Source organism: Chiroxiphia lanceolata, chromosome 6 (genome assembly GCF_009829145.1).
Source record: "Chiroxiphia lanceolata isolate bChiLan1 chromosome 6, bChiLan1.pri, whole genome shotgun sequence".
NCBI classification, from domain to species: Eukaryota; Metazoa; Chordata; class Aves; order Passeriformes; family Pipridae; genus Chiroxiphia; species Chiroxiphia lanceolata.
In genome coordinates this window covers 48935733-48959612 of record NC_045642.1, presented here as the reverse complement: position 1 = coordinate 48959612, position 23880 = coordinate 48935733, and the positions used below count along the sequence as shown (strand labels likewise).

Below are 23880 nucleotides of genomic sequence, written 5' to 3'. Positions count from 1 at the left end.
ATCAATTTGAGGAGCTTTCTTAGTCACCTCTTCTCTAATTGAAAAGGTAAACTTGAGAGACTGAAAGAGGGTGAGGAGGAAAAATAGGAATTTATTAAAATCTTCAAGTAAGTATGCTCCTGAATTGACAACAATTTATAGATATACACCTGACACATTGTTTCTCACAGATCCAGGGCAAATGGAAACACACCAGCAACCATAATACTCTTCACTAAGAATTTTCTTTCCAATCTAATCAAGATGTTTTACACCACTTCTGAGTGTGCATCCAGCTGCCTTTTATGCATGTTTCAGTATGAGACCCTGTAGCCAAATTTCTAAAAGTGTCTCAGCTGCTAAGAGTTAAACATTTTCATTTAAATGCCCTTTACTAGTAGGATGTGGATAGCCACACTGTCTTGATAATCAGGCTGGCACCTTCCTGTACTGTACTGGACCCTACACAGTAAAGGCCCAATTATTTGTGGAGGATAAAGCAGCAGAAAGCTAAAATTATAATAACTGAGTATGAGCTGAAGAGACTGCACTACAATTACATGCCTTGCTTTAACAAATGCACAAGAGATCTATTATCTATTTTGAGATGCACATTTCATTCAGTATGAAGTCCTGCTACATACACTTACCATCCACACCATGAAGTAGGAGAACAAGGCAATCCAGAAAGTGGATAAGACGAATGTCAGCATAAACCACTTCTCCCAGCGTGGTTTGCTGCAGTTTGGAATGGTGGCAAAGAGCAAGAATATCAACGGCCATGTAAAAAACCATTTAACTTTGTTCATTTTTCCATCTGCAGGACAAAGAAAGGAAGGAAATGGTTTAGCTTTCCCATGACTATCTCAAGCCCAGCTACACCTCTTCGAGCCCAGAGGATGACGCCAGTAGGATGTTTACAATTGTGTGTGTCAGCTCATTTTCCAGTGTATCTTTCAGCTATACTTGGCCTTGGCACTCTCAGCCAAGTTCTGCATGAACATCTAGAATCTTACAGTTAAGCCTGCCAAGGTCTATGAAAATCCATGAAAGAATTACAATGATTTAAAAGCATGGCTGATTTTAAAACTAAAATTAAGTCGGGTTTGTTGCTCTTTCAAATGCCAGTATTACTATTAATCCATAACTTAAAAAAAACCCCTAAACCACCAAAAAACCCCACTCCTCTCTCCTCATAAGGAATATTGAAATCCAAGTGGTGAAAATAACTTGTATGTTCTGTGTAGCAACAGAAAATACTCTCACAGAAAACAGAAGCACAGACCCAGCCTATGAACACAGCAAAGTTTTTTCACAAGCCTCACTGTTCTGACTTGGGCAGAACTTGGAATAAGCTGATACTCTGGAGATCTAGACTTGTTAACTCTCTCCAACTGCACACAGCACCATCTCGAGATGGTCTCTTATTTTCTGTAAAAATTAACTGAATATAGTGACTTTCCTTGCACAGCTCTCCAAAATCAATCGGTGAGAAATACCAGAGAACTGCCATCACTGAAGACAAGTAAATACTTTCTCATTTTTTTAAATTTACAGTATTGTAAATGTGCACATAAATCTTAACACATAAAAGAGAATTATTTTATAACTGGGCCATACGTAAATGGGTTACTATTTACATAGTTCATGAGGCATCCTTCAAGTAGGATAACAAATTTGTTTATCAGGCTAAATTAGAGTATCACAGCCAACATCATGGTAATTTTTATTTGCGTTTTCTTTACATTGTGTTAGAATTATGCTAGTAGGGATTACATCATTAACTGACAATGCTATGCATGAGATCTAGCAAAATATGCCATTTTAAATAAAATAATTGATCACCTTGAAGAAAATTATCAGGTACATCTTCCAGTGAAGTTATTTAGCTAAATTATAAAGAACAGTTAATAATTAGTGAAAGCTCCTATTAAATTTATCAGGAATTTTCTTTCAGCAAGGACTTTGGTACTTAGGATTTGTGTAATGGGAATTTTTGTCAGTGAATTTAATTAGATTGATATCAGTCCTCTGGACCAATGTACACCACATGCAATGAAATTAAATATTAAATTAATAATACTTTTGTAATTTATGAGGCTACTTACTAGTCTAATTTAACTTGGTGAACCCAAATGGAAGTCTTACATATTCTAGCACTAGATTTTCTTGTTTGAGTCATGAATCAATGTCTTAACTGGAGATTTCTTTGTGAATTCTGAGATGCCATCAACCCACAAGGAAATCTTAGACTAAGCTTGGCTTTTTATTCCCATTTAGTAGCTTGTGGCTGTGGAACTTCTAATGCATAAAACCACTGAAGTCTCTTAAGGTCAATTCAAGTTCTAGAATTGACTACTACTACTACTACTGGTTATTACAGATTTTACAGGAAAGACATTCTTCCCTCTGGTTACATATGCTGCTACACAGATTTTTTTAAAACAGTTATCTTCTATCTATTCTGCCCAGAAAATGATATTTCTTGGCTCACTTCTCACTTTAATTCTCTTAGCAAGGCTGTAAATATCCCATGAACTATCCTATGGCAACTTATACTTCCTCCTGTTTAATTTGTTACAGTTTAGATCATTAAAAGCTCCTAGCTAGCTAATTTGTACTCTTTGTCTACTCAGGTTGCTAGGTTTGGTTCATAGTCAGCATGGCCTAGGCCAGTAATTTCCTCAGTGTGTAATTCTAAACGCAAGGTCAGTGGATGACTGAGAGGAAAAAATTATAGATCCAATTCTGATCTATGTGGGTATAATCTAACTGACTTCAGTGGTGCTACACATAGGCAGTCCATTTTCTTTTCAATAACATAAAAGAAACAGAATTGCTTGAAGAACAAATAGAGAATAAATGCAATCAGCCTCTGCTGGGGAATATTTATCTTGTCAGGAATCTTGCCTAGTACCCTGCATTAGTCAAACAAATGCTTAACTGAGAATGCACAGTGCCTTACCCCTGGCATTGCTATGCTTGTCCAGTTCCAGGAAACCTAAGTACTAGTGGAGGAGGACTTGCCTTTCCACTATCTTTGCTGAGTTTCAATGGATGTGTGTCAGCCATTCCTGGCTCTATTAGTGGTGTTGCTTTATCCACACATCATGAACTGAAATTACTTTTCACAGCTAGCTGGTTTGTGGAAGTGATATTTGCGTTCATGACACGGCAGCTAGGCTTGAGACTTTGGGGAACAATAACTGCATGTAATTCTGTGTTTTGCTGGGTTAACAGAGAAGCTGAATGGCCATTTGCAGTGAACCTGGAATAGGTCTGAACCACCATAGCCAAAGCAGCCCACTTCACACATTCTGTATTGGCTTCTCTTTTGTGTCACGGTTTGCTTTTATAAACTTTTATATAAAGCTTTAAGTATATCTGGTCTTGGTTCTGCCTCAGGCCATTTTATTCAGTTCTTACTGCTGGGTCATGAAACTTCTGTGGCACCCAGTGCTAAATAAGTCTGCTCTTACATTGTAACTTAGCAGTATTTTAAGAATTTATTAAGTATATTTAGCAGCAACCTCAATGAAGTGAGACCTTATTTCCTCAGGGAACTGATGACTTTATTCATTTCACCTGGCTTAGATGAATGCAAAAACAATATACAGCTTGAAAACATAAATTTTATTTTATTTTTTTTCTCGTTCTTTTGAAATTATTTCTTTTGCTGTTCTGTTGTTTTCGTTTTGACCACCCACTCTAAAATAAACATTAAAATGATTTAATGACAAATTTGTTAAAGTGGAGTACGCTTGTAGCTCATGACAAATTGTTTTACAATGTTGCATAGCTCCCTAGTACTTCTTCAAGGAAGAAAATTATCTCTCATTTGATACATGGCTGTTCTGTTCCATTACAAGACCTCAGCGCAGTTGTTTTGAGAGTGGTACCAGCCACTCCTGTGAGCCTGGGGTCTAAAGGCTCCTACAGTAACCCACATAACTGAGCAAAGGTATATTTTGCACCTCCCACAATAATAATGAAAGAATATTGTTTTATTATAGAAAGCAACACTGGTCTATATTCTGTTCACTCTGCTGTAAAACAGAAAGATGAGCGTTTTTTGGCATGAAGTTCTTTTTACTGCTTTATACGTCCATTTTTCCTGTTTCCACATACACTTGGAAGGCTAGTATGCCAAGTATTTCAGAGAGGTATCATTACAGAAGAGCTTGATTACAATGTTTCTGAAAATGAAGTGGCAGCCCTACAACAAAGAGCTCTTTGCTAATTTTCAAAGCATTTCTGGGCTAGTCATCTTTCTAGATGTTATGCTCACGATAATTACTTTTACATACAGATAGTGTCCTGGTGAACAAAGACAACAGCACACATCACAGCACTGAGTATTTCCTTAAGGCACTAAAGAAAATACTGTCCTATTCTCAACGTTCACACAGAGCTGAGAGGAGCTCAGTATAAAAGTATGAAACTGCATTTTTGTTTATCTTCAGAGCAGAAGTGTACTCTTGAGATAGCTACTGACTGACCCCATTTAGTGCACTTTGGTTTGCAATTTACTGTATTTTAATTTGCAACATGGAGCAGCCTTGCTGCACACCAATAAGATTCCCTTGGTATAAAGCTGAACCAAAGACACAAACTTAGAAGTGCTCCAAAACCTAATGGGATCAGGCTAGAGCTAGTCTGAAACAAAACTTCCAAAGGCATATAGTGCAGACAGTCCACATGCCTTAGGCAATAAGCTTCATAGAAAACACATTTTTAAGTTTAAACAGACTGGAGTCTGCAACTACACCATCTAAGGTATTGTAGGTAGTTAAACTTGATAACTTTTCAGTCAGTCTTTCATTTAAAAGCATGGTAGGCAAGCACAGACCTCCACTCCACACTTCAGAACATGCCTAAACCTTCCCAAGTGAAAGAAGCATCTCCTTACACAAAGCAGTGATTAGCTGACCGAATTAAAAAAAAAAAAAAAGATCCCTGAAAAGCATGAATAATCTAACTGGTACAAAGGATTTTCAAAACTGTATGTTTATGAATTCATATAAATCTCTCACTTAAGGCAACTTGAAAACCGGGAAAGGTTTTCTCTAATTGAAGTCTACCTACAAAATGAGAAAGGCTTCCTGGAGTCTTCTATTTCTTTCTATTTTTTCTAGGGGTTTTTTGGTTTTGACAACAGTAAACTTAGAGGAAAAAAATGGCACATCCAGGCTTGCCTAAAAAGATTACTGCTGCAAATTTTTTTGATGCTCCACTTCATAATTTTTGAATTCCTTTTTTAATTTTTTAATGTCTCTACCTTTTTTTATTTGAGAAGAAAAAACAGACAAAGAAACAACAAAAAAAACCTCAAACCTAACCTGTTTTTCCACCAATTAAAAGTGATTTTTAAAGCATCTGTCATCTTGGTCCTAATTAAGCTTTATATCTACAAAGATGTATTTACACCCACATATCATTATCAATATTAATTCAATTCTCAACCAGAAAATGTGTAATGGTAACACACATACTTCCACACTAGCAGCTTTGTAAGAACCCAGACAGCAAGTAAACTTCTGCCAGAAAATGCTGTTGTTTGTCAGAGTTCAGATTGATTAGAAAACTTTAATATATGTAAGTTAGACAATCTGAAATCATGTCTAGTCATGTGCAGCATCCAAAACAGAAGAGAGAATTATAAATTTTTGTCACAAGTATTGGGACTCAACATAGAAACAACTGAAACAGATATAACAAACCAGATGCCTTGTGAATTTTCCATCAGAATTATTTTCCACTGAAAAATGCCTTTGTTGCAATTAAAAAAAATTCTGAGAAAATGGTTTTCAATTTGCAATTAGGAAAATCAACACAGCAGCTGAATCTCCACCTTCTTCGAAAATCCTTGTTGATTTCAGCTTTGCAACTTCCCTTAGGAATTGTGGAGGCAAAAAACTCTGTGTTACCAGACTAGAAAAAGGCTACATAAGTGTTTAAAAGTGTATCCAAGGAGGCCCAACCTTTGCCAACCTTCCAAGCAGGCAACAGATATATTAAAGTACTTTTATTGCAATTACCCTGCAACAGATCTTTGGAAACACTTTTTTTCCCCTCTGGAAAACACCAAGGTTTTACTTCTTATCCTCATCCAAAACACACTATTTCTTAAACCACCGGTACTCTTCTCAGAGGTTTCATTTTCCAGAATAAAAGTTTGAAATTCTAGACCATGAGATCTGTCCAGAACTACTCAGATCTCTATTTTCAGCCTGTGCTTTTACCATACTTAGCATATTTGGATTTATGCCAATAATTTTCTCTTAAATACACATTTTTGGTACAGTGGAAACTGGTCTAGAAAAAAGAATTTGCTCCAGTACAGAGAAACAAGCTTTAGTCTCACAGTTACAGTAGGTTTACATAGGACAACATTCAACAAAAATAAAACGTAACTGAACAGAAATACTCCCCATATCTTGTTAAACTTGGTTGGATATTGGCCTGGTTTATTTTGTATGTTTTAACCTCGTTGTATACTTAATTTTTTTTTAAGGGAAAACTGATATTTATAGACTTCCTCAAGTTCCTCTTCGCCCTTTCATAATACGGTGATGAGTTACTAAATTCAATCTTTGATGAGTTCTCTTCCAATCTATCCAGTGCATCCTCCGCCAAGGAGTACACTCATTGCTCTTCTGGAACACTGTTTCCAGTTTAGTTTTCTACAGAAGGAGTCTGACTTGTGGGCTCCAAGAACATGATGCAAATCAAAGTGCAGTAATTGAGGACAACAGAGATCTGAAATAAAATTCTAAGGCAGATGCCCTATTACACAGGCAGTGGCAAGAGGAAGCTCTTCTAAAAAAGTATTTTGGTATACTACAGTTAGGTACTACTCTGAACTAGCTTCTTGGAAGAAGAACTCTCTTGCAGCATCAAAGAAGCCCTCTTCCTAGCTCCTTAAGCCTCCTAAGTCATGTTTCCAATCTTTGGCAAAAGCACCATAACGTAGGCCAAAAAGACAGCCTGAGGAACAACTAAAATGAAGAATCAAAATTCACAATAAATCTTACTTAAAATACATTAGGAGCAGGAAGTCTTCTGGGTCCACTAGTGGTCAAAGTATAAAGGAGCACTGAGAGAAGATGGGGGCATTGCAGAGAAGGTAAAAGAACTCTGCATCAGAGACAGAAACTATAAAGATTTCCACATGGAACTAGCTCATGCCTGGAGGACATGTAACTCCATAGGAGATATAACAAAGAGATACAGCATCCTGAGTGTTCAAGTGAGGTACTACAGGTTTGCCTTGCTCCCTGTGTTTCCAGTAAAAGAAGACATTAAGTAAAGCTAGTAGGAGTCAGGTTCAAAGGAAGTAAAAGATGGTTCTTCACAAAACCATAAAACACCTTCCCAAAGGATGTTGTGGGTGTTAAATGTTTGCAAAGATTCAATATGATTTAGACAGGTTAACAAAGAAGAAATACACTAGGGAATTTTAAATTAAAATTTTATACCCAGTCCAGGAACTTCCTTGAGCTGAAAACAGCTGAACACCAACTTTTCCTGTCTTGTCCTTCCCTAGGCTTCTTCATAAAATCATGATTGGAGTCAGAGTATTGAGTGAGACAAACATTTGGTTTGATCAAGTACAAACATTTTAAATGTTTCTAGTAGATACTGTTAATTTTTTTTGCTTCAATCCTACATGTTATCTTTGCATTTTGGATCCATACAAAAATGGGCAGAATTGCTAATCTCTTTTATTGCCATCTCATTTCAGCTGTAAGAATTATTATTTCTGTTTTAGCTAACACCATCATGACTTATATAAAGCACCCATGCTCCAACCCTGTAAGAGAAGGAGTTCTTCATGTCTGTGAAATGAGCAGGAGCTGAGAACATAGAGTATTTTAAAGGGTGCTGAACATGTGATAGTGGAAGGGATTTAAGCATCCATTAAGAGCTGCACAGAAGTGCTTTTCTGAGTCTGGGCTCTAAAGGACTATGGAGCTATACAAGGCCTTTAACACATCATTTGGTTGTCAACATATGCTTGCTTGGTTTCACTCTGCTTTATTCTGACGTGTGGAGTGTTTTTTTTAAAGTTTAGGATCTATTTCCAAACAACTGTAGAGTAATCAAATTGTAAAGCTTCAAATGAGCCTTTCTCTTGGAAGATAATCATCACAGCCTAAAGGTTAGGTCAAGAAAGAAATTCCTCTTTTAAAAAGACAAAGTTTTTTCCCACACAGAAACCAAAGGCAAAGGCTGGTTTGAATGATATCTTACACAGTTTCCACAAAAACTGTATGTTGTTTCCTGTTTCAAAATGGGCCTGAACCACATCCTAGGGGTGAATCCTTACAGATGTTCGACAAAGGGGTCTAGGCTGTAACAGTTTGAGGCCTTTTCATGTAACGACTATTCTCTGCTTCTGCATGCTAAAGCCCCCAGAATTATTGCTGAGCACTGCTGTTGACAAAGGACAAAAAAGAACAAAACGCAAAACCTGGAGATGGCAAATAATTACTGGGAATCACTCAGATACTTCTGTTTCAGAAAAAAACCCAAGTTGTTCTTGCAAAAGGATCTAGAATATGCACTTTGAAGGAAGAAAGTCAAATTCTAAACTAGGCTAAAAAAGGTGACTATAAAACAGCATTAAAAAAAGGGGTTGGGCCAATTCACAGCCACTTCAGTTGCAGTTCCTAAAATATTAGAGTGAATTTTCTACTTAGGACACTGCAAACAGTTGAATTGGAAAGTCCTATTGTAAAGTGAAAGCCTGTTTTTCATAGAACCCTTTATAGTACTGAAAGAATACACAAGCTTCTGATCTTTAGAAAACATGTGTGCCTTCTTCCTGGTCTGAAAATATATCAAAGAAAAACAGAGAGGATTCTGGGAAACTGTCTGCCAACTACCTTTTCCCTAAAGTCAGCTTTAAATGTCAGGATTTTTTTAGACTACTGATTGTCCCACGGTACTTAAACAACAACAAAGTTTGATGCTGGCTCCTCACATTTTCTCCAAACTTACTAAAGTGGTGCTTTTGTAGGCAAAATAAAAGAATTCTTGCTCAGAGTATATGAGTTGAGCAATGAGAATCCAACCAATAGATAATCATCTCCAGACAAAAGGAGTAACAAAACCTGAAGATAACGATGAGGATTTTATACAACTGCCTTACCACTTTTACACAACTCTTTTGAGTTCATGTTGAACTTTTGCTCCATTCAGTATCACCTCTATCATCAGTGGTTCCACTTCGGCCTCTTACACCTCACTTATCTTTAAAGACTTTCTCAAAAATGCAGAAAAACTGCATTTAAAGAAGATCAATGACATAACTTATAACTCCCTCTTTAGTTCAAAGCATTCTATCTATTGTGAATGTCACACTTAGGAAGCTCTATTCTGAAATAGAGCTTTTTAATCATAAAGAAGCTGTCTGGAATGCGAGAAGAAATGCATGACTGCACCACACTAATCAAAACTTGTATCCAAAAACTTGCTAAAAACATCTCAGTTTAAAAATCTTTGCCAAGACATGCAAGGATAGTCAAGGTTTGGAACAGGCTGCCTGCTGAAGTGGTGGAGTCGCTGTCTCTGGAAGTGTTCAAAAAAAGTGCAAATGTGGTGCTTAGGGACACGGCTTAGTGGTGGACTTGACAGTGTTAGGTTAATGGTTGGACTCAATGATCCTAGAGGTTTTTTCCAAACTTAATGATTCTAGGATTCTTTGATTTTTTTTAGATGGCTTGGGAAGACATTTTTGCTTCTTAAAAAGTTGTTTATTACAGTTTCCGTTACTATTATTACTGTTGTCATTAACACCGTGTTCATGTGCACAAGCATATTGCTGACTTGGATCCCCTTATTTCACCAAACAATAAAAGAAGTTTTTTCATTATCTCATGAATTATCAGAAGCCCATCTAGTGGACCTCTCTTCAGTGAATTAGTTTGTTTCCATTCTTCACTCCAAACCATAACTGCTGACTTCAAGAAGCTCCTGTGGGAGCACAGTAACATACAGTAACATAACATACAGTGTCATCTAGTCTTCACATAGTATGCCTCAATGTTTTTTCAAGCACAAACATCTCTTCTAAAATGATAGCAACTGAAGCAATGGGATCTGTAAGAAATTAGAATAATATACAACATGGCAAATTCTCCCTTCTTTTTCACTGCATGTGACATTCATTTATGCCAAGCAATATTTGTGTTAACCAGTAACTGTGTGACAGAGGACTACTGGATACACGTCTGTGAGGGGTGATCTAATCTCTGCTGTCTAATCTCCAATGCATGTGGATGAGAGTCAACCTGCAATGTGACAAGGGCACCAGCATAAGAAGGTTGGTTATATATATAGATCTTTACACCTTCACAGAATTAAAAAAAAAATTCAAAAGGTGAATATTATTAGTTATTCTAACAATTTTAAACACTCTTTCTCCCCCTAAATCTTTCCTTCTCTTCATTCAAGAAGTCTCCCCTACAGTCACTAAATCAATCTATTATGTATTTATACATCTAACTGCCTTTGGCCCAGCCATTTTCAGCAGGTCATTATTAACTGTTGACTTCAAAATTACTAGTAGTGTAGTGCTCATCGGGTCGGTCTGGTATGTTTTTTTTAATATAAACCTGCCTTACCTGCTTTCACTTAGCCTCTGGCAAATCAGTACTTCCACCGTTATTGTCCATGGTGACTGGAAAACACTTTCCTAAGATCTGCTTTTAGCCACACAGCCTCCAGCCTAGTTTTACTGCCATCAAATCCAGCCTTCACAAAGTCAAACCAATCTCTTTCCTTCTTTCTCCCCACATATGTTGTCTTTTCTTAACCCAGTGTTTGACATTTAAATTATCTTCTGTTCTGGTACTACAAACACCTGGAAAGTAAGCCTTACCTGGCACTGAAAATGGAGTTAGAGTGTCCTGTTCATTTTCCTCCTCCTGGTTTCCCACAGGGATGTTTCCATTTTCAATGTTCTCTTGTCTCCTGTTCTGAAGCGCTTTGCTTGAACCATTGGCAGACTGGATTAACCGCTGACGCTGCACAGTGTCAAAGACAAAACTGCCATAGTTTGGAAAACATTTACTTGGTGAAATCTTAGTTTTGCTGTCTGTCCAGCCCCAGTCCCATGAGCCATGAAGTTTCTCCACAAAGCTTTCCTTTCAGTCAGCAACAAACTTGTCAGTGGCCTACCTGTCCTCATCAGGCTAGTTTTGACCATCCACCTCAAAACTAATGGCAGGAGTCTTCCAAGCCATGATGGAGGAAGTTGTAAGTATTTGTTCTTCTACACCGTGTTTTAATGAATGTGGTTACTCTAAAGCACTTCTCACTCAAAAAATCCCACTCAAACCAGCAACAGCATCATAATCTAGTCGCAATATTCAAGACACCTCTGCACCATTAGAGTTGGCTTATGAATGACTAATTACCCAGTAACTCTCCTTCTCAGATCCAACTGTTCTCCCTCCTTCTAATCTCCATTCATTGAGGTAAATGTAAACATTCCACTTTTAATTTCAAACACAAGACTAATCCCTGTTGCCCTTGTCTCAGTATATACTTTCCTGAAGCTCATAACTGGCCCTGCAGACATGTGTAAGACTGCTACAGTTCCAACAGACAGTACAACAATTACAGGGATAGGTTTTAAACATCAGTATATATATCCATTTATGAACTGCAGAATGTGAGATGTAACAGTAAGTTCTTTTATTAAAAAAAAGAATATTTTTAGTTCATTAGATTAGATAATACAGGGCCGATAAGCGTTCTCTTTTCATGACAAATGATTGCAAATTCTTAAAAAGTGCTCTGAAATGCCCTGAAAAATAAAGTAACTGCACAACATGTAAGAAAAATTTTGAAAGCAGTATTAACACACTATAATGAAAAACAACTATAAGTCCTGTCTGATCTTCTGCTCTTGACCATAACACCACCAATCTTTCACTGTTTTACTGTTAAACTGGACTTTTGTTACAAACATATTAATGGTACTTTTAGTGGGGCATATTCACTATGCTGGGTAGACACATGACCCCTACTATGATGTTCAAATTCTAGAAACTTGCTAAAGCTTGTACTTCCTAACTACTGAAATCAACTTGTTTCTCAGAGTAAATATCTCTCGTATTTGATATTGTAGGAGCAAAGGATAAAATCCTGCCCTCATAGAACCTAAGGTTGGCAGGGCAAAAATTTTACCCCAAGTACTTCACATAAGTTCAGAACAGCATCACTTGGCCAGTCCTGCCACTTCAGCTCCAGGATATGGAACAAGCAGCATACAGTGGTGACAATATACCAAGTAAGAGTGAACTGAAACTGTCCAGGGCAAATTCCCCTCATGAAAATATTTTGGCCTATTTTTATTTTGAGCTGAGGACTACAGTGAATACCAAAGAGGTAGGCAAATCTCTGCAGTGATCCTGAAGCATTGCTAATATAAGAGCAGTTCTAACAGAATTTTTGTTGTGCTGTTCATTATCCTTCCTTAGCCTGACCACTTTTGTAATGAGCAAAACCAATTCTTGTGCTGTAAATACATTCCAAATGTGCACACATACACACACACCTCCCAAAATAAACATCTTCCGTCAGGGAGATAAGGTAGTCCCTCCTTCTTGACTGCTGTCCCATTAAAACAGGCAGCACCACCAGTTTGGAATTAATCTTCAAATCTGCTGCAACATAGCTCTATCCCACCCCTAGAAACATGGGAGAATCTACATTCCAGAATTACTGTGAGCACAGCCCTTTGGTAATCCCTCTGCCTCACGGTCACTTACTGTTTTAATGAACCTACCTCATTAATGATGAGTCTGCTTGCCATCCTCATTCTGGTGCGTGGTCCAAACTTATTCGTAATCATAATCCGTAAGCCAGCTTCAGGGAACCGGTATTTGGGGGGACTGGAGCAGATGATCTCATCCACCATCATAACACTATTTTTGCCATACTGCTGTGTCCCCTTCACTAATGATCACAATGGACAGAGTTAGCAGTGTAATTGATCTTACCATACTTTCCATCACCCAGAGTCCTTCTTTTCAGACTCAGGAGGGGGTAATAGTCATCTGAATGCTTGAATTTATGAGTGACTTTACTGTAATATTTCTGCAGCCTGGTGAATCTCCTCATCAGTTGTGCACGTTGTTCAGATCACAAGCTGGAAAGGGATTTCACTCTACTAAGGTAGCCACCAAGCTGTTCTCAGGTAAATGGGAGCAGTTTTTACCCAGCCATTCATGCTGTAGTGCCAGTTTTCTTTGCTTACGTCCCACTATGGTTTTGTACGTCTTCTCTAAAAGCACTTGCACTGTGGCAGTGTAAACAGCACTCCTGAAACTTCTAAAGCTATCCCATTGGCTCAAGCTGCTGCACATCCAGGAGTCCCTAATGTTGTGCTCACTCCTTCTGGAAATCTTAACCAATATCTCTAACATAGCAAGATTTGAAACAATTAAAAACAATTGTCAGGAACAAATGTATGCTATAAGGAAGCCTTTGTTAATATAAAGGAACCTATACCAAGATTAAGATTACAAGGTTAACCAAGTTTCACCATGTTAAGTACACAGAGAGACAAAATTATATTGGGAATCAACACAAGTACATGCGAGGACTTCAGGAGCTCAACAACAAACCAATATTCTCACAAATGCTACAGACTAGACACAGAAAGCAGAGCAAGGCTCAGCAGACAGGAGACATACCCATATGGTGTTAGAAAGCAGGGCAGGAAATATGCATATGACTGTAATAAATATTAATAATATTGTACAGGAAAAAAAATTCTTTGCTGCTTGCTTTCTGCTTTGCTTAGCTTGGCCTCCCCCTCTCCCTCACCTTTTGCATTGTTACTTACATTAAGAAGAGGAAGAGAATTTAGGAGGTAGAAGTGAAAGATAATTAGTGCACGGTTCCAGTCAGGAAGCAAAGGAAATCTAAGAAAACATTCAACTTAAACAATGGAATTAAAATAGACCTGTTCTAAACACACAGTAGTCTATATTGTTATTCTTTTGCATTGTTACAGTGTTGAAGTATTTTTGTTTTTCACGAAAAAGATTGGATCCACGCATGCACCTAAATCATGCATTAAAGGCTTTGCTGTCTCAAGCATCTCTCATATATCTGAAGTTGAAGAAATATATCCTCCATTATGATTCAGCAAGAAAAACCTAGCAAGCTTTTAAATCACCAACAAACATCTGTAATTTTTACCCTTCAGCATTTGAGTGTCTTGCTTTGTTTCACTAAAATGAGTTTTCAATGAGTACACTGGGGTCACCTGAAGTGTCATAAAGAGGTCTTTCATTTCACAAAGAAATGTGACCTACTCAAAGAATCCACTCTGTAGTCTTGTCTTTCAGCTTAGTATCTGTAATGCAGAATAGAACTAGTAGTAATTTTACATTTGCTAAATGTAAAGGAGCAATTATCCTCCCCCCACCCCAACACCTAAACCAAATTAACCTCGCTGAGTACTGCAGCTGATGACACAAATAAGAAGAACATCCATTACACTGACTCTTACAGTTTAAAGTTTTCTGTGAAGGAATATATAGCCAGACACACTTCCTAGGAATCCATCCCCACAGAAGAGGTTACCTAGGAACCAATTCTCACAGAGGAGGACTCAACCACATCAGCTTAACATTTGCTTTAGTTAGACAAAGAAAAAGAAATGTTTGACAGTAATGCTGGTAAGGCAAAAAGGCCAGATATTAAGTCTCATCAGATTAACTGCTCTCAACTGAGTTTCTCCAAAGAAGTATCCAAAATGCATCATCTACAATGTCATGAAAAACATGGAAGCGCTGAAGTTACTCTGAAATTGTTTCTTAGAGCCCTAAGAAAACAGTGAGTAAACTGTAAGTAAACAGTAAACAGTGAGTAAAGTACCATAATAAAAACTGATACAGAATACCTCACAATAAATAAATATATATATAAGTAATTGCAGGTATTTTGACTTAATTGCAGCACATTGCTCTTGTAATTTTCATAAAAGCTTTTCAGTCTGACTCTCTATGCCCATAAATATATATATACATTAGCCTCAAATATGAAACAGAGAAAAGCCTTTTCCACTTCTCCTTTGTGATAATCATTAGTAAAAATATCCACTAAGAACAGCTTTTCTTTTCAAAAATCTTACCTAAACATTCTGCTGTCTACAAAGGCTCATCACCAACAACCCTATCAAAATCAACAGAAAGGTTCTTGATGACTTTAGTTCTGATCAGGCCCTCAGAAACCCACGTTTTTCCAAGAGTTTCTGGTTTCAGGCATGAATTGAACCACGCCACCTGGTGGGAATTTGGGTTAACATAATAAAAGCCAAGGGGAGTACATATTTGTACTTTGAAAATAGGAGTAGTATTTACAAAGTACAACTATTTCACCTTTATCTGTGTGTATAGAACTCAGCCTTGAAATGGAATTTTTCTTACAGTGAAATGTTCTCCTTTTTCTCTCTGAAACTTGAGTGATGGAAGCTTTTATACTGTATCATACTCTTTAAAAGTAACATAACTTAAAAGCATAAAAGAGCTTCGCAGCGTGTGAACCCACCTTTTACCTGCACCCTGAGCGAAAGAGTAACTATCCTTGGTAGAATGATAGTTCCTCACACCCAAAGCAACTGTACCTTTGTAGGAAGTAATCAGACTTTTCTCCTGTGGAAAATCAGATTAAGGCTAGACCTATACCTAGGTGAAGCCAAGGGAGGTTTTTAGGTGGATCCTGAAAGCTGCTAATCACTGGTTGAAGGTAAGGCAGAGGACAGCTCTAGTTCTCTAGTTCTCTCCCTGCTACTAGCAGTGCTCCTTTCTGAAAGCTGCTGCTGGAAAAGATGCAGCTCATTCTGTAAGATGTTAACTAACAGGGAGTCACTAACATGTCATGGCATATTTTGCCTCAACAGGAGAGAGAAGCAAGAGGAAGCCATGTGATGGTTTTCTAGGACAGCTTCTTGACACATAAAGCACCCATCTACAAAGCAGCTAGGCTAACACTGCCATCTTCCTCTCCCATCACTCACTCCAAATGCTTAATCTGTTCTTCCTCTGTCCTCTCTCATGCCAGGCACGTTTGCTTTCACACTTTGAACAACGGTCCCTCCAATGCAGCATGTATTTGTGTGGTGCTGGAGAAGGCAAAGGGAACCTGACTGAAACTGAAGTCCCAGTGCATCTTGGAGGAAAATTAGGGAAGAAATCTGCTGTAGACAGTTGCCAGGGGAGACACCATTCTCATGAGTCCAAGTTTTTAATAGCTTTCTTGCTTCTTTTCTGCATGTTCTTCACAAGTATTTAATAATCCTCAGATTTCCTGAAAAGGAAATAGGTGGACAGGCAAGCACTCTGTGTTGTCATCCCTTTACCACAAGGGCTAGAGAGGAGAGCCTGCAGGGAGATGACATCAGAACCCAACAAATGTCTCAGAAGTAAAACCCACTAATGCCTGGGTTCTTTCACTGGATCAACCTTTTCCCATATCCCCATTTAAATACACAAGCAATACCTGCCCCAGGAGGTATCCTCTGAACCTTGCATGTATGCACCTCCACATCCAAGTGACAGAATTCACCGTACCATAGTCAATGTTCACAAAAGTACATTATAAAATGAGATGGAAGTATTTCAAACACATCTTCATTTAATTATGCTACAATGTCCTATGAGAAGTAATTTTAAATCAGTATTTTCTAAACACCATATCTGAGACCAGAGCAGCAGTGTGCTGTCACTGCGTAAACCTGTGGTAAGTGACAGTACGTGCCTTAAAGAAACCCTAGCCTAAAAACTAAAAGCAGAAAGAGTGTGATTCTCTGAGTCTGCTCTAAATTCCTGTTTGCCACTATTTGTTATTACATGAGGACCTTTTCAATGCTACCTACATTGCTGATGAGCTCAGCCTCCTAGATGTTTGCAGAGAATACAGCAAGGAGACCTCACTTTGTAAGAGTAACCAAAGTGCTCAATCAATTACATGGTTTGTGCTTTGAAACTAGGAATAATTTTGCTGTACAGAGAAAGAGGGAATGGAATAGAAGAGGGATAAGACAAAGATAAAAACCAGGCTTACAAAAAAGGCAAAAATAATCAGGTATCTTTGCTTACTCTCAGTACCAGAAGCTGGATATCATCTACCCTTTATGACAAAGACACAGATAGCAAAGAACCTGCATTTCTCTATTTTACATGTGCTTGGCAATGTATACAGAGCTATTAAGGCATGTGAAAGCCAGTCTTCTGAGGATCTGAACTCAATATGTAATCCCTCTTGCGCATTGATCTGCCCATGTCTTCTCCTTCAACATTCACATCTCAGCTTCAAGTTCCAAACTAATTTTTGAAGTGAAAATTACCTTCTTCCTGGCAAAAAAATTTATTTCTTTCTCAGTGTTGTAGCTCATCACTGGAGACAAAAAGGCAGCAAAATTGCCAATGTGCAAAGCAGCTTGTTTTCAGAATACAAACAAAAAAATCTTTTTTTTTTAATCTGGCAGTCTGAATACTGAATTATCAAGTTAACACTGCTTATGATTGAATAGTAACACTGTTTGGATCCACACGAAAGAAATAAAAAGGATATCTTGTGAACTATGCTTTTTCCAAGTCCTGTCTGCTCAGCCTTACCTTTCCATAGTAACGGAATGGATGGGTCATCACAACTAGAAGCATAACATTTATTACCATCTTCCAGCTCATTGACTGTGTCACCATTTCCCACATTCTTGCTTCTAAGGGTGAAGAAATTTTGCATCCTCACATTGTACCTGAAAGTGCAAAGGAAAGATCTGAAAAGGCTGCATTTCGCATTTTCTTGGCAAACTTTTAAGTGCCTGAGAACAGCTTATGCAGGCAAGCAGTAAAGCCAAGACGCGTGTTCTCTGACAACTAATGGGAAGTGAAGAGAAAGGACATTCGGTTCAGTGGCAAGCTGATAGGAAAGCAAGGACTGCACCTATCTCTCATGACATACAGCAAACTGCAAAAATGCACTAGAGCAGATTTAGTGAAGGCAAAACACTGGAGCTGTGGATTTTGGAGCCAGGACATTCACTATACAGCAGCTTCTTTCCTCCTGCATCAGTTCGCAATTCACCTCACTGTTTCTCTCAGTACTGTGTTCCCTTTGTGGGTTCTTGAGTATTTCCAGGACTGCTGACCGTACCCTTCTAAAGACAGAATACATCTACTTTAGCACTAGGGTGAGATCTAAGAGGGCTGCCAACGAACTCTGCTAAGACTTGATGTAGGAGAAAAGTGAGTTCCAAAAGGGTGATTCGTGAGGGGAAGGCACCAAGGCTTAAGTCTAAGCAACTTGAAATAGAAGAGTGGACTCACAGGCACTTGAAGTAACAGTCAGACCTCTGACTCTCCTGTCAGAGGCAGTGACACAACAGAAGAACATGTCAGTATACAAGCTGCTATGAGATGGTCTGAAGATAAATACATGCTTAGCAGTCTGTCTGATGTTCCTTTACCTTGTTCTTCAGGGAGCACAAAATATGTGTAATAGCTGACATGGTGTATGCTTACAATCCAGAGTACCTGGTGGACTTTTCATATAACTTCGTATAAATGAAATTTTCTCTCAACTTTTTCTGAAAGCTACTTTTCCTTTGTGCACTATGAAAAGGATGCATGAAAATATTTGCTGTTGATTGAGCACAAATCTAGAAAGAAACTGAGTAAGCATGAAAAAACAAGTGATCTTACACAGAAACATGACTGGTTGTATTGTCCTAATGCAGGAAGGCCAAGGACAAAACCAGACCAAAAGAATGAAGGTCAGTTAACACTTAAAAGGCATACCAAGGAGAGGCACTTACTTCATAATAAGTATGTAGAATAAATACATAATGATGAGTACAAGGCTTTCCCACCTCAAAGAGACAAAAAAAAGTGTTAGAAGGTCATTTAAACAGCTGTATGCTTTACAAGTTTTATGTAGGAGTGTGCCTTAAACATCTGGTACAAGTCACATTTGTGTACACCAAATTCACATCATTAAGATTAGATGGTGTCTCAGCAGAATGAAGGGGGAAGCAGACTCTCAAGTTTCAATAAATGTGCAAATAAAATGCAATGCATATACTTCAGAAATGTGCAGACTGAAACCACAGCTACCCTCTGAGGATCATAACACCAAGGCCTTTTGTGATTTCAGTGCTGGAGCACAGGCCAAGCACTCTGAGAGCACTCTTTCAGAAGACACTTCTGTTTTGGGACACCTAGCATGCCCATAAATGTCAACAGTCAGAACCAGAGCAGAGGAACTTTGGTTACCCTCTCTGTACATGTGAATCTTTAGGCCTTATGTATAGCCTCTGTACTTTAATGTTTCCAGGTTTTTGCATTTTCTTTTAGTTTTCCCTGATCCTCCTAAAAACTAAAACTAAAGAAAATACATAGATGTGAAATCCAGCTCATACTCTCAGTGTGTAGGAATGAAAGTCAATTACACTGCAACTCTATTTACCGATCAGCCTCATGGCAAATACAGAACTCTATGGAATAATTTACACAACTTACCATTCTATTTTCTCATCATATATGAACTAGAAGAAGGAGAAAAAAGGAAACATATAAATTGACCATTTCTCTGATCTATCTTGCAAAAGAGTCAAGTTGTTTAGCAAATATCAGCCATATCTAGCCAGACCTACTCGAGTTTTAACCCTTTCTAATCAGAACTTCCACTGTATGGATTGTGCCCCTCACAAAACATAAACCTTGTGAAAAAGGCTTAGATCCCTGTCAGTGACAGTTATAAATACTATTTAGTAAAATGGCGCAAGCATGCAAAAGACAGATATGTTCACACGTACCCACATGCTGTGCTGTGTAAATGATAGCAAAGTCATTTATTCTGAAAAGACTTATTTCTGGAGTCCTTTTAACAGTTAGACTAGTTTTAGCAGAAAAGGCAGCTATTTTACTTCTGTTCTTGGGCCAAGTGGTTATACACGTTTTACGCCACCCTATGTAACTCCCATAACTGAATACACAGCTGATGATTCATTTTTACTCCAAAATACAAACTGAGTGGGTTCTTCCCTGCCTTGACACCATTAAATACATTATGGTGTACTACACTAAATGTGTAGTACACATTAAATGTGTACTACACTGCTCTGGATGAACAAAGTGGTACCTCACCTGTGCTCTACTTGGAAAAACTTACCGAGAATCTGTGAAATAAAATTACTGTGCAGAAGCAAGAAACAGTCATTTTCCCTATTTAAAATAGAAGTGCAGCTCAAAATTTTTCAGTTCCACAGCAAGCAGTACCTTAGGTCAGAGGAGAGTACTAATTGCACTGAGTAACAGTAGCCTGCAGAACTTTACAAACCATAGGTACAAGACAAATGGACACCGATGGGCACGATGGACAAATATTCTGTGCGGCTGTATGAAATTTTCATATTTGGACCATACATTGAGGAGCTGAGCCCTCACTTCCAGATGTAACTAGAACTAGCTAGGAAAATAATTATTTGCCAGTGTGTATCAACGGTTAGCATTCTGGTCCTCCAAAAATTCAAGCAATGAAACACACTAATTGATAAGAGAAGTACTTACAACAATAAGTACGATCACAGATATCGTGTAGTATACAGAATCCCGGAACACAGCCCACTGGGTAAGACAAACCACCTGAAAAATACCACACCTTCAGCCAACAAAACTATTCAATTACAAAGACAAAAAAAGGCCCATATCTTGCAATAACTTAGGTGTATGAGCAAAATTATTAGTATTACTGGCAATAATTCTGAAACCAATTGCAGTTTTCTGCTAGCAGAAAGACAAACCAGTCTGTTAGAAAATGGATCTATAACAACCACCAGTAACAAAAATCATATAGAAACTTCCATTAATTAAATACTTTCCTTACTAATGATATTTGATTTGTTCATAATTTCAATTGTAAAATACAATTTATTGTACTGCAGCAGATCAATGGTTCCCTCTTCATTGTATTTGTATCCAATACATTGGACTTACTTCCTGAAAAAATATGATACACAGTTTAACCATCTACTCAGTAGATGGAAAAAAATCTCATGCTTGTGTCCTAGATTCTTTGGTCATCATCAGTACCAGAAAGGATCAGCATACGCCACCAATCAGTTGACTGTAAACACATTGTATTTTACAAAGAGGAACCAGTTTTCTCTTTTCCTCTGTATGCTACATGTTCAGAGTGCTGAAATTACAGTTGAACTTTTTGGAAACATTTGCTATTTGTAAAGCATTTGCAAATTCTTTCTAATATTTGACATTTTTCACAATGCCATTTTTGTTTTTGACTATTTTTTAAACATTTTCTCATGGAAACCTGTGAATTGTAAGCAACTGAACTGTATAAAGATAAATATCTTACTAACCTGTCCTGCAAACAAGCCACAGACACCAACAATGCAGAGGATGTTGAAAACTGCTGAACCAACAATGGTCCCTACTCCTACATCTCCGTGAGTGATAAATACACCTGCAGAGGGAGCAAAACATACATAATTACCTCTGTCATTTCATTTTAGGTCACTTAGAACAAGTACTACTTGAAGAAATTGTTTGAAAGTTTAACCAAAGCAAGTTTCATAATTAATGCTCTCTTTTCTGTGGAATAATTTGTGCTTTTAGTCTAACTAGCAGCTCCCCAGTTCTGGCTTAAAATATCTACATATATGCTTTTATTAAAAGTAAATGATTTCCTAGCTAGTTAGTTCAACAGCAAGTTCTGTTTCACAGCTTGATTGTTAGTGGTGCAGTAATCCATTCAAAAGAGTATAAAACATCTCCAGTCAGTCATTAGAAGCATGGAATTTATTTCCAGTATAATAAAGCACAGAAATCTTTCTCCCAGGTGAGCAACCAGATAACGTTCGCTAAACTTATATAATTGCTAAAGTGAGCCCTAAAGGCTTACACTTCCTGTTTTTCAGTAAGTTGGATGTGAGGTTATGATGCATTCCTTTAGACAGTCTTTCCCTAAAGTTTGTAAAAATGTCAATCAGGATAGCAGCAGAAAGACAACAAAGGCTTTACTAAAGACAGATTTATCTAGTTTAAGCCATCGTGCTGCTAGAAAGCTACAACCTAGTTGCCAAACCTGGTTGGACAAATCCCATGATTAGCAAGCTGCTATCAGTGGTTACAGGCTGTTCAGAAGGGACAGGTGAGGACAGAGGGGTGGAGGCAGTTGCCCTCTACATCAAGAAATGGATAGTCTTTGAAGAGCTGTCTCTGAAGAATACCCACAAGCGGGATGAAAGACTATGAGTAAGAATTAGAGACTGAGCCAACAAAAGGAACCTCATTATCAGTGTCTACTACAGGCCACCTGATCAAGGGGAGCCTACTGACAAACCCTTCTTGCTCCAGCTACAGGAGGCATCACACTTATAGGCTCTTGTCCTGCTAGGGGAACTTCAATCATCCAAAATCTGCTGGAAAAGAAGCATGGCGAGCTGTAGGCAATCCAGGAGACTCCCGGAGTGCATGGAGGATAACTTCTTAAGCCAGGTAATAGACAACCCTACCATAAAGAATCCAATGCTGGACCATTGGTCACCAGTGCATGTGAGACTGGAGGCAGCCTGGGCTGCAGTGATCATGCAGTGGTGCAGTTCGCAGTCCTGAGGGATATGGGTCAGGCAAAGAGTAAAGTCAGGACTACTGACTAGCTACTGAGCTAGTCAGTAGCTCCTTCAACTTCAGTAGTAACTGGCCACAGGGACAAGGGAGTAGGACAGGGCTGGATGTCAGGATGTTTTCCATAAAGCACAAGAACTCCCAACAACCATGTTGAAGGTCTAAGGAATCAGTAATGGAAGGCAAGACACCATCATGGCTGCACCGAGACCTGCTGGTCAAACTAAACAGCAAGACAACCTTCCACAGGCAGTGGAAGCAGGGACAGGTATCCTAGGCAGAATATAGGGATACTGCCTGGTTGTGTAGGCATAGGGTCAAAAAGGCTAAGGTATGGCTGCAGCTGAACTTGGCAAGGGATGCAAAGAATAACAGGAAGGGCTTCTACAGGTATGTAAGCAAGAAAAGGAAGGTCAAAGAAAGCATACTCCTTTGATAAACAAGGCTGTCAAACTGGCAACAACAGATGAGGAGGAGGCTGAAGTACTCAACAACATTTTGCCTCAGTACCCACTGGCAACCTGTCTTCCTGCACCCCTTGAGTGAATGGGAAGATGGGAACTGTGGGAAGCAAAGTCCATCTTTATACAAGTGGTGCAAGCCTGTAGTCCCAGCTGCTGGGGAGGCTGAGCCCGACAGACCACTTGAGCCCAGGAGTTCTGGGATGTAGGTGCTGTGCCGAGTGGGCATCCAAGCTAAGGCTGCCATCAATATAGTGACCATGGGGAGCTGCAGAACACAAGGTTGAATAACAAGGGGTACCAAACGCCCCCAGACCTAATTCCCAAAGGAGCATTTTGGGGGGCAGAACCGGGGCTGGACAGATCTGGGATTGGGTGGACCTTATAAAATCATAGAACCACTCTCTGGGTGCATGTGCATGGTGTGTATTCCCCGGGGCCTACGACCTCATTAAAAGACCTGCTCTCTTTATCTTATCTTATACACTAAATTGGCCTGGAGTCTCTTTCAGCAACAGTTTTCTCATCTTCTCACTGTAAGAGAAGATCAGGTTTGTGACCACCTGAGGAACCTGTGTGTATGTCCATGGGACCTGACAAGATGTATTCCAGAGTCCTGAAGGAACCGGCTGATGTAGTTGAGAAGCCACCCTCTGTGATATTTGAAAAGTCATGGCAGTCAGGTGAAGTCCCAAGTGACTGGGAAAAGGGAAACCACTCCCATGAAAGGAGGACCCTGGGAACTACTGACTTGTCAGCCTCAGCTCTGT

General features: G+C 38.7%; 1 protein-coding gene across 1 annotated transcript in view; it reads right to left on the bottom strand.

The window, feature by feature from the left end:
- SLC24A4 (solute carrier family 24 member 4) overlaps window positions 1–23880 on the bottom strand; it is a 96606-nt gene that overhangs the window by 12609 nt on the left and 60117 nt on the right. The window contains exons 6-13 of the mRNA XM_032690807.1: window positions 21383–21486; window positions 20574–20648; window positions 19524–19549; window positions 18821–18874; window positions 17679–17761; window positions 12779–12948; window positions 10865–11009; window positions 630–796 (exon numbers count right to left, since the gene is read on the bottom strand). Coding sequence (XP_032546698.1) covers window positions 630–796; window positions 10865–11009; window positions 12779–12948; window positions 17679–17761; window positions 18821–18874; window positions 19524–19549; window positions 20574–20648; window positions 21383–21486 — 824 coding nt within the window. The remainder of the gene's footprint in view (window positions 1–629; window positions 797–10864; window positions 11010–12778; window positions 12949–17678; window positions 17762–18820; window positions 18875–19523; window positions 19550–20573; window positions 20649–21382; window positions 21487–23880) is intronic.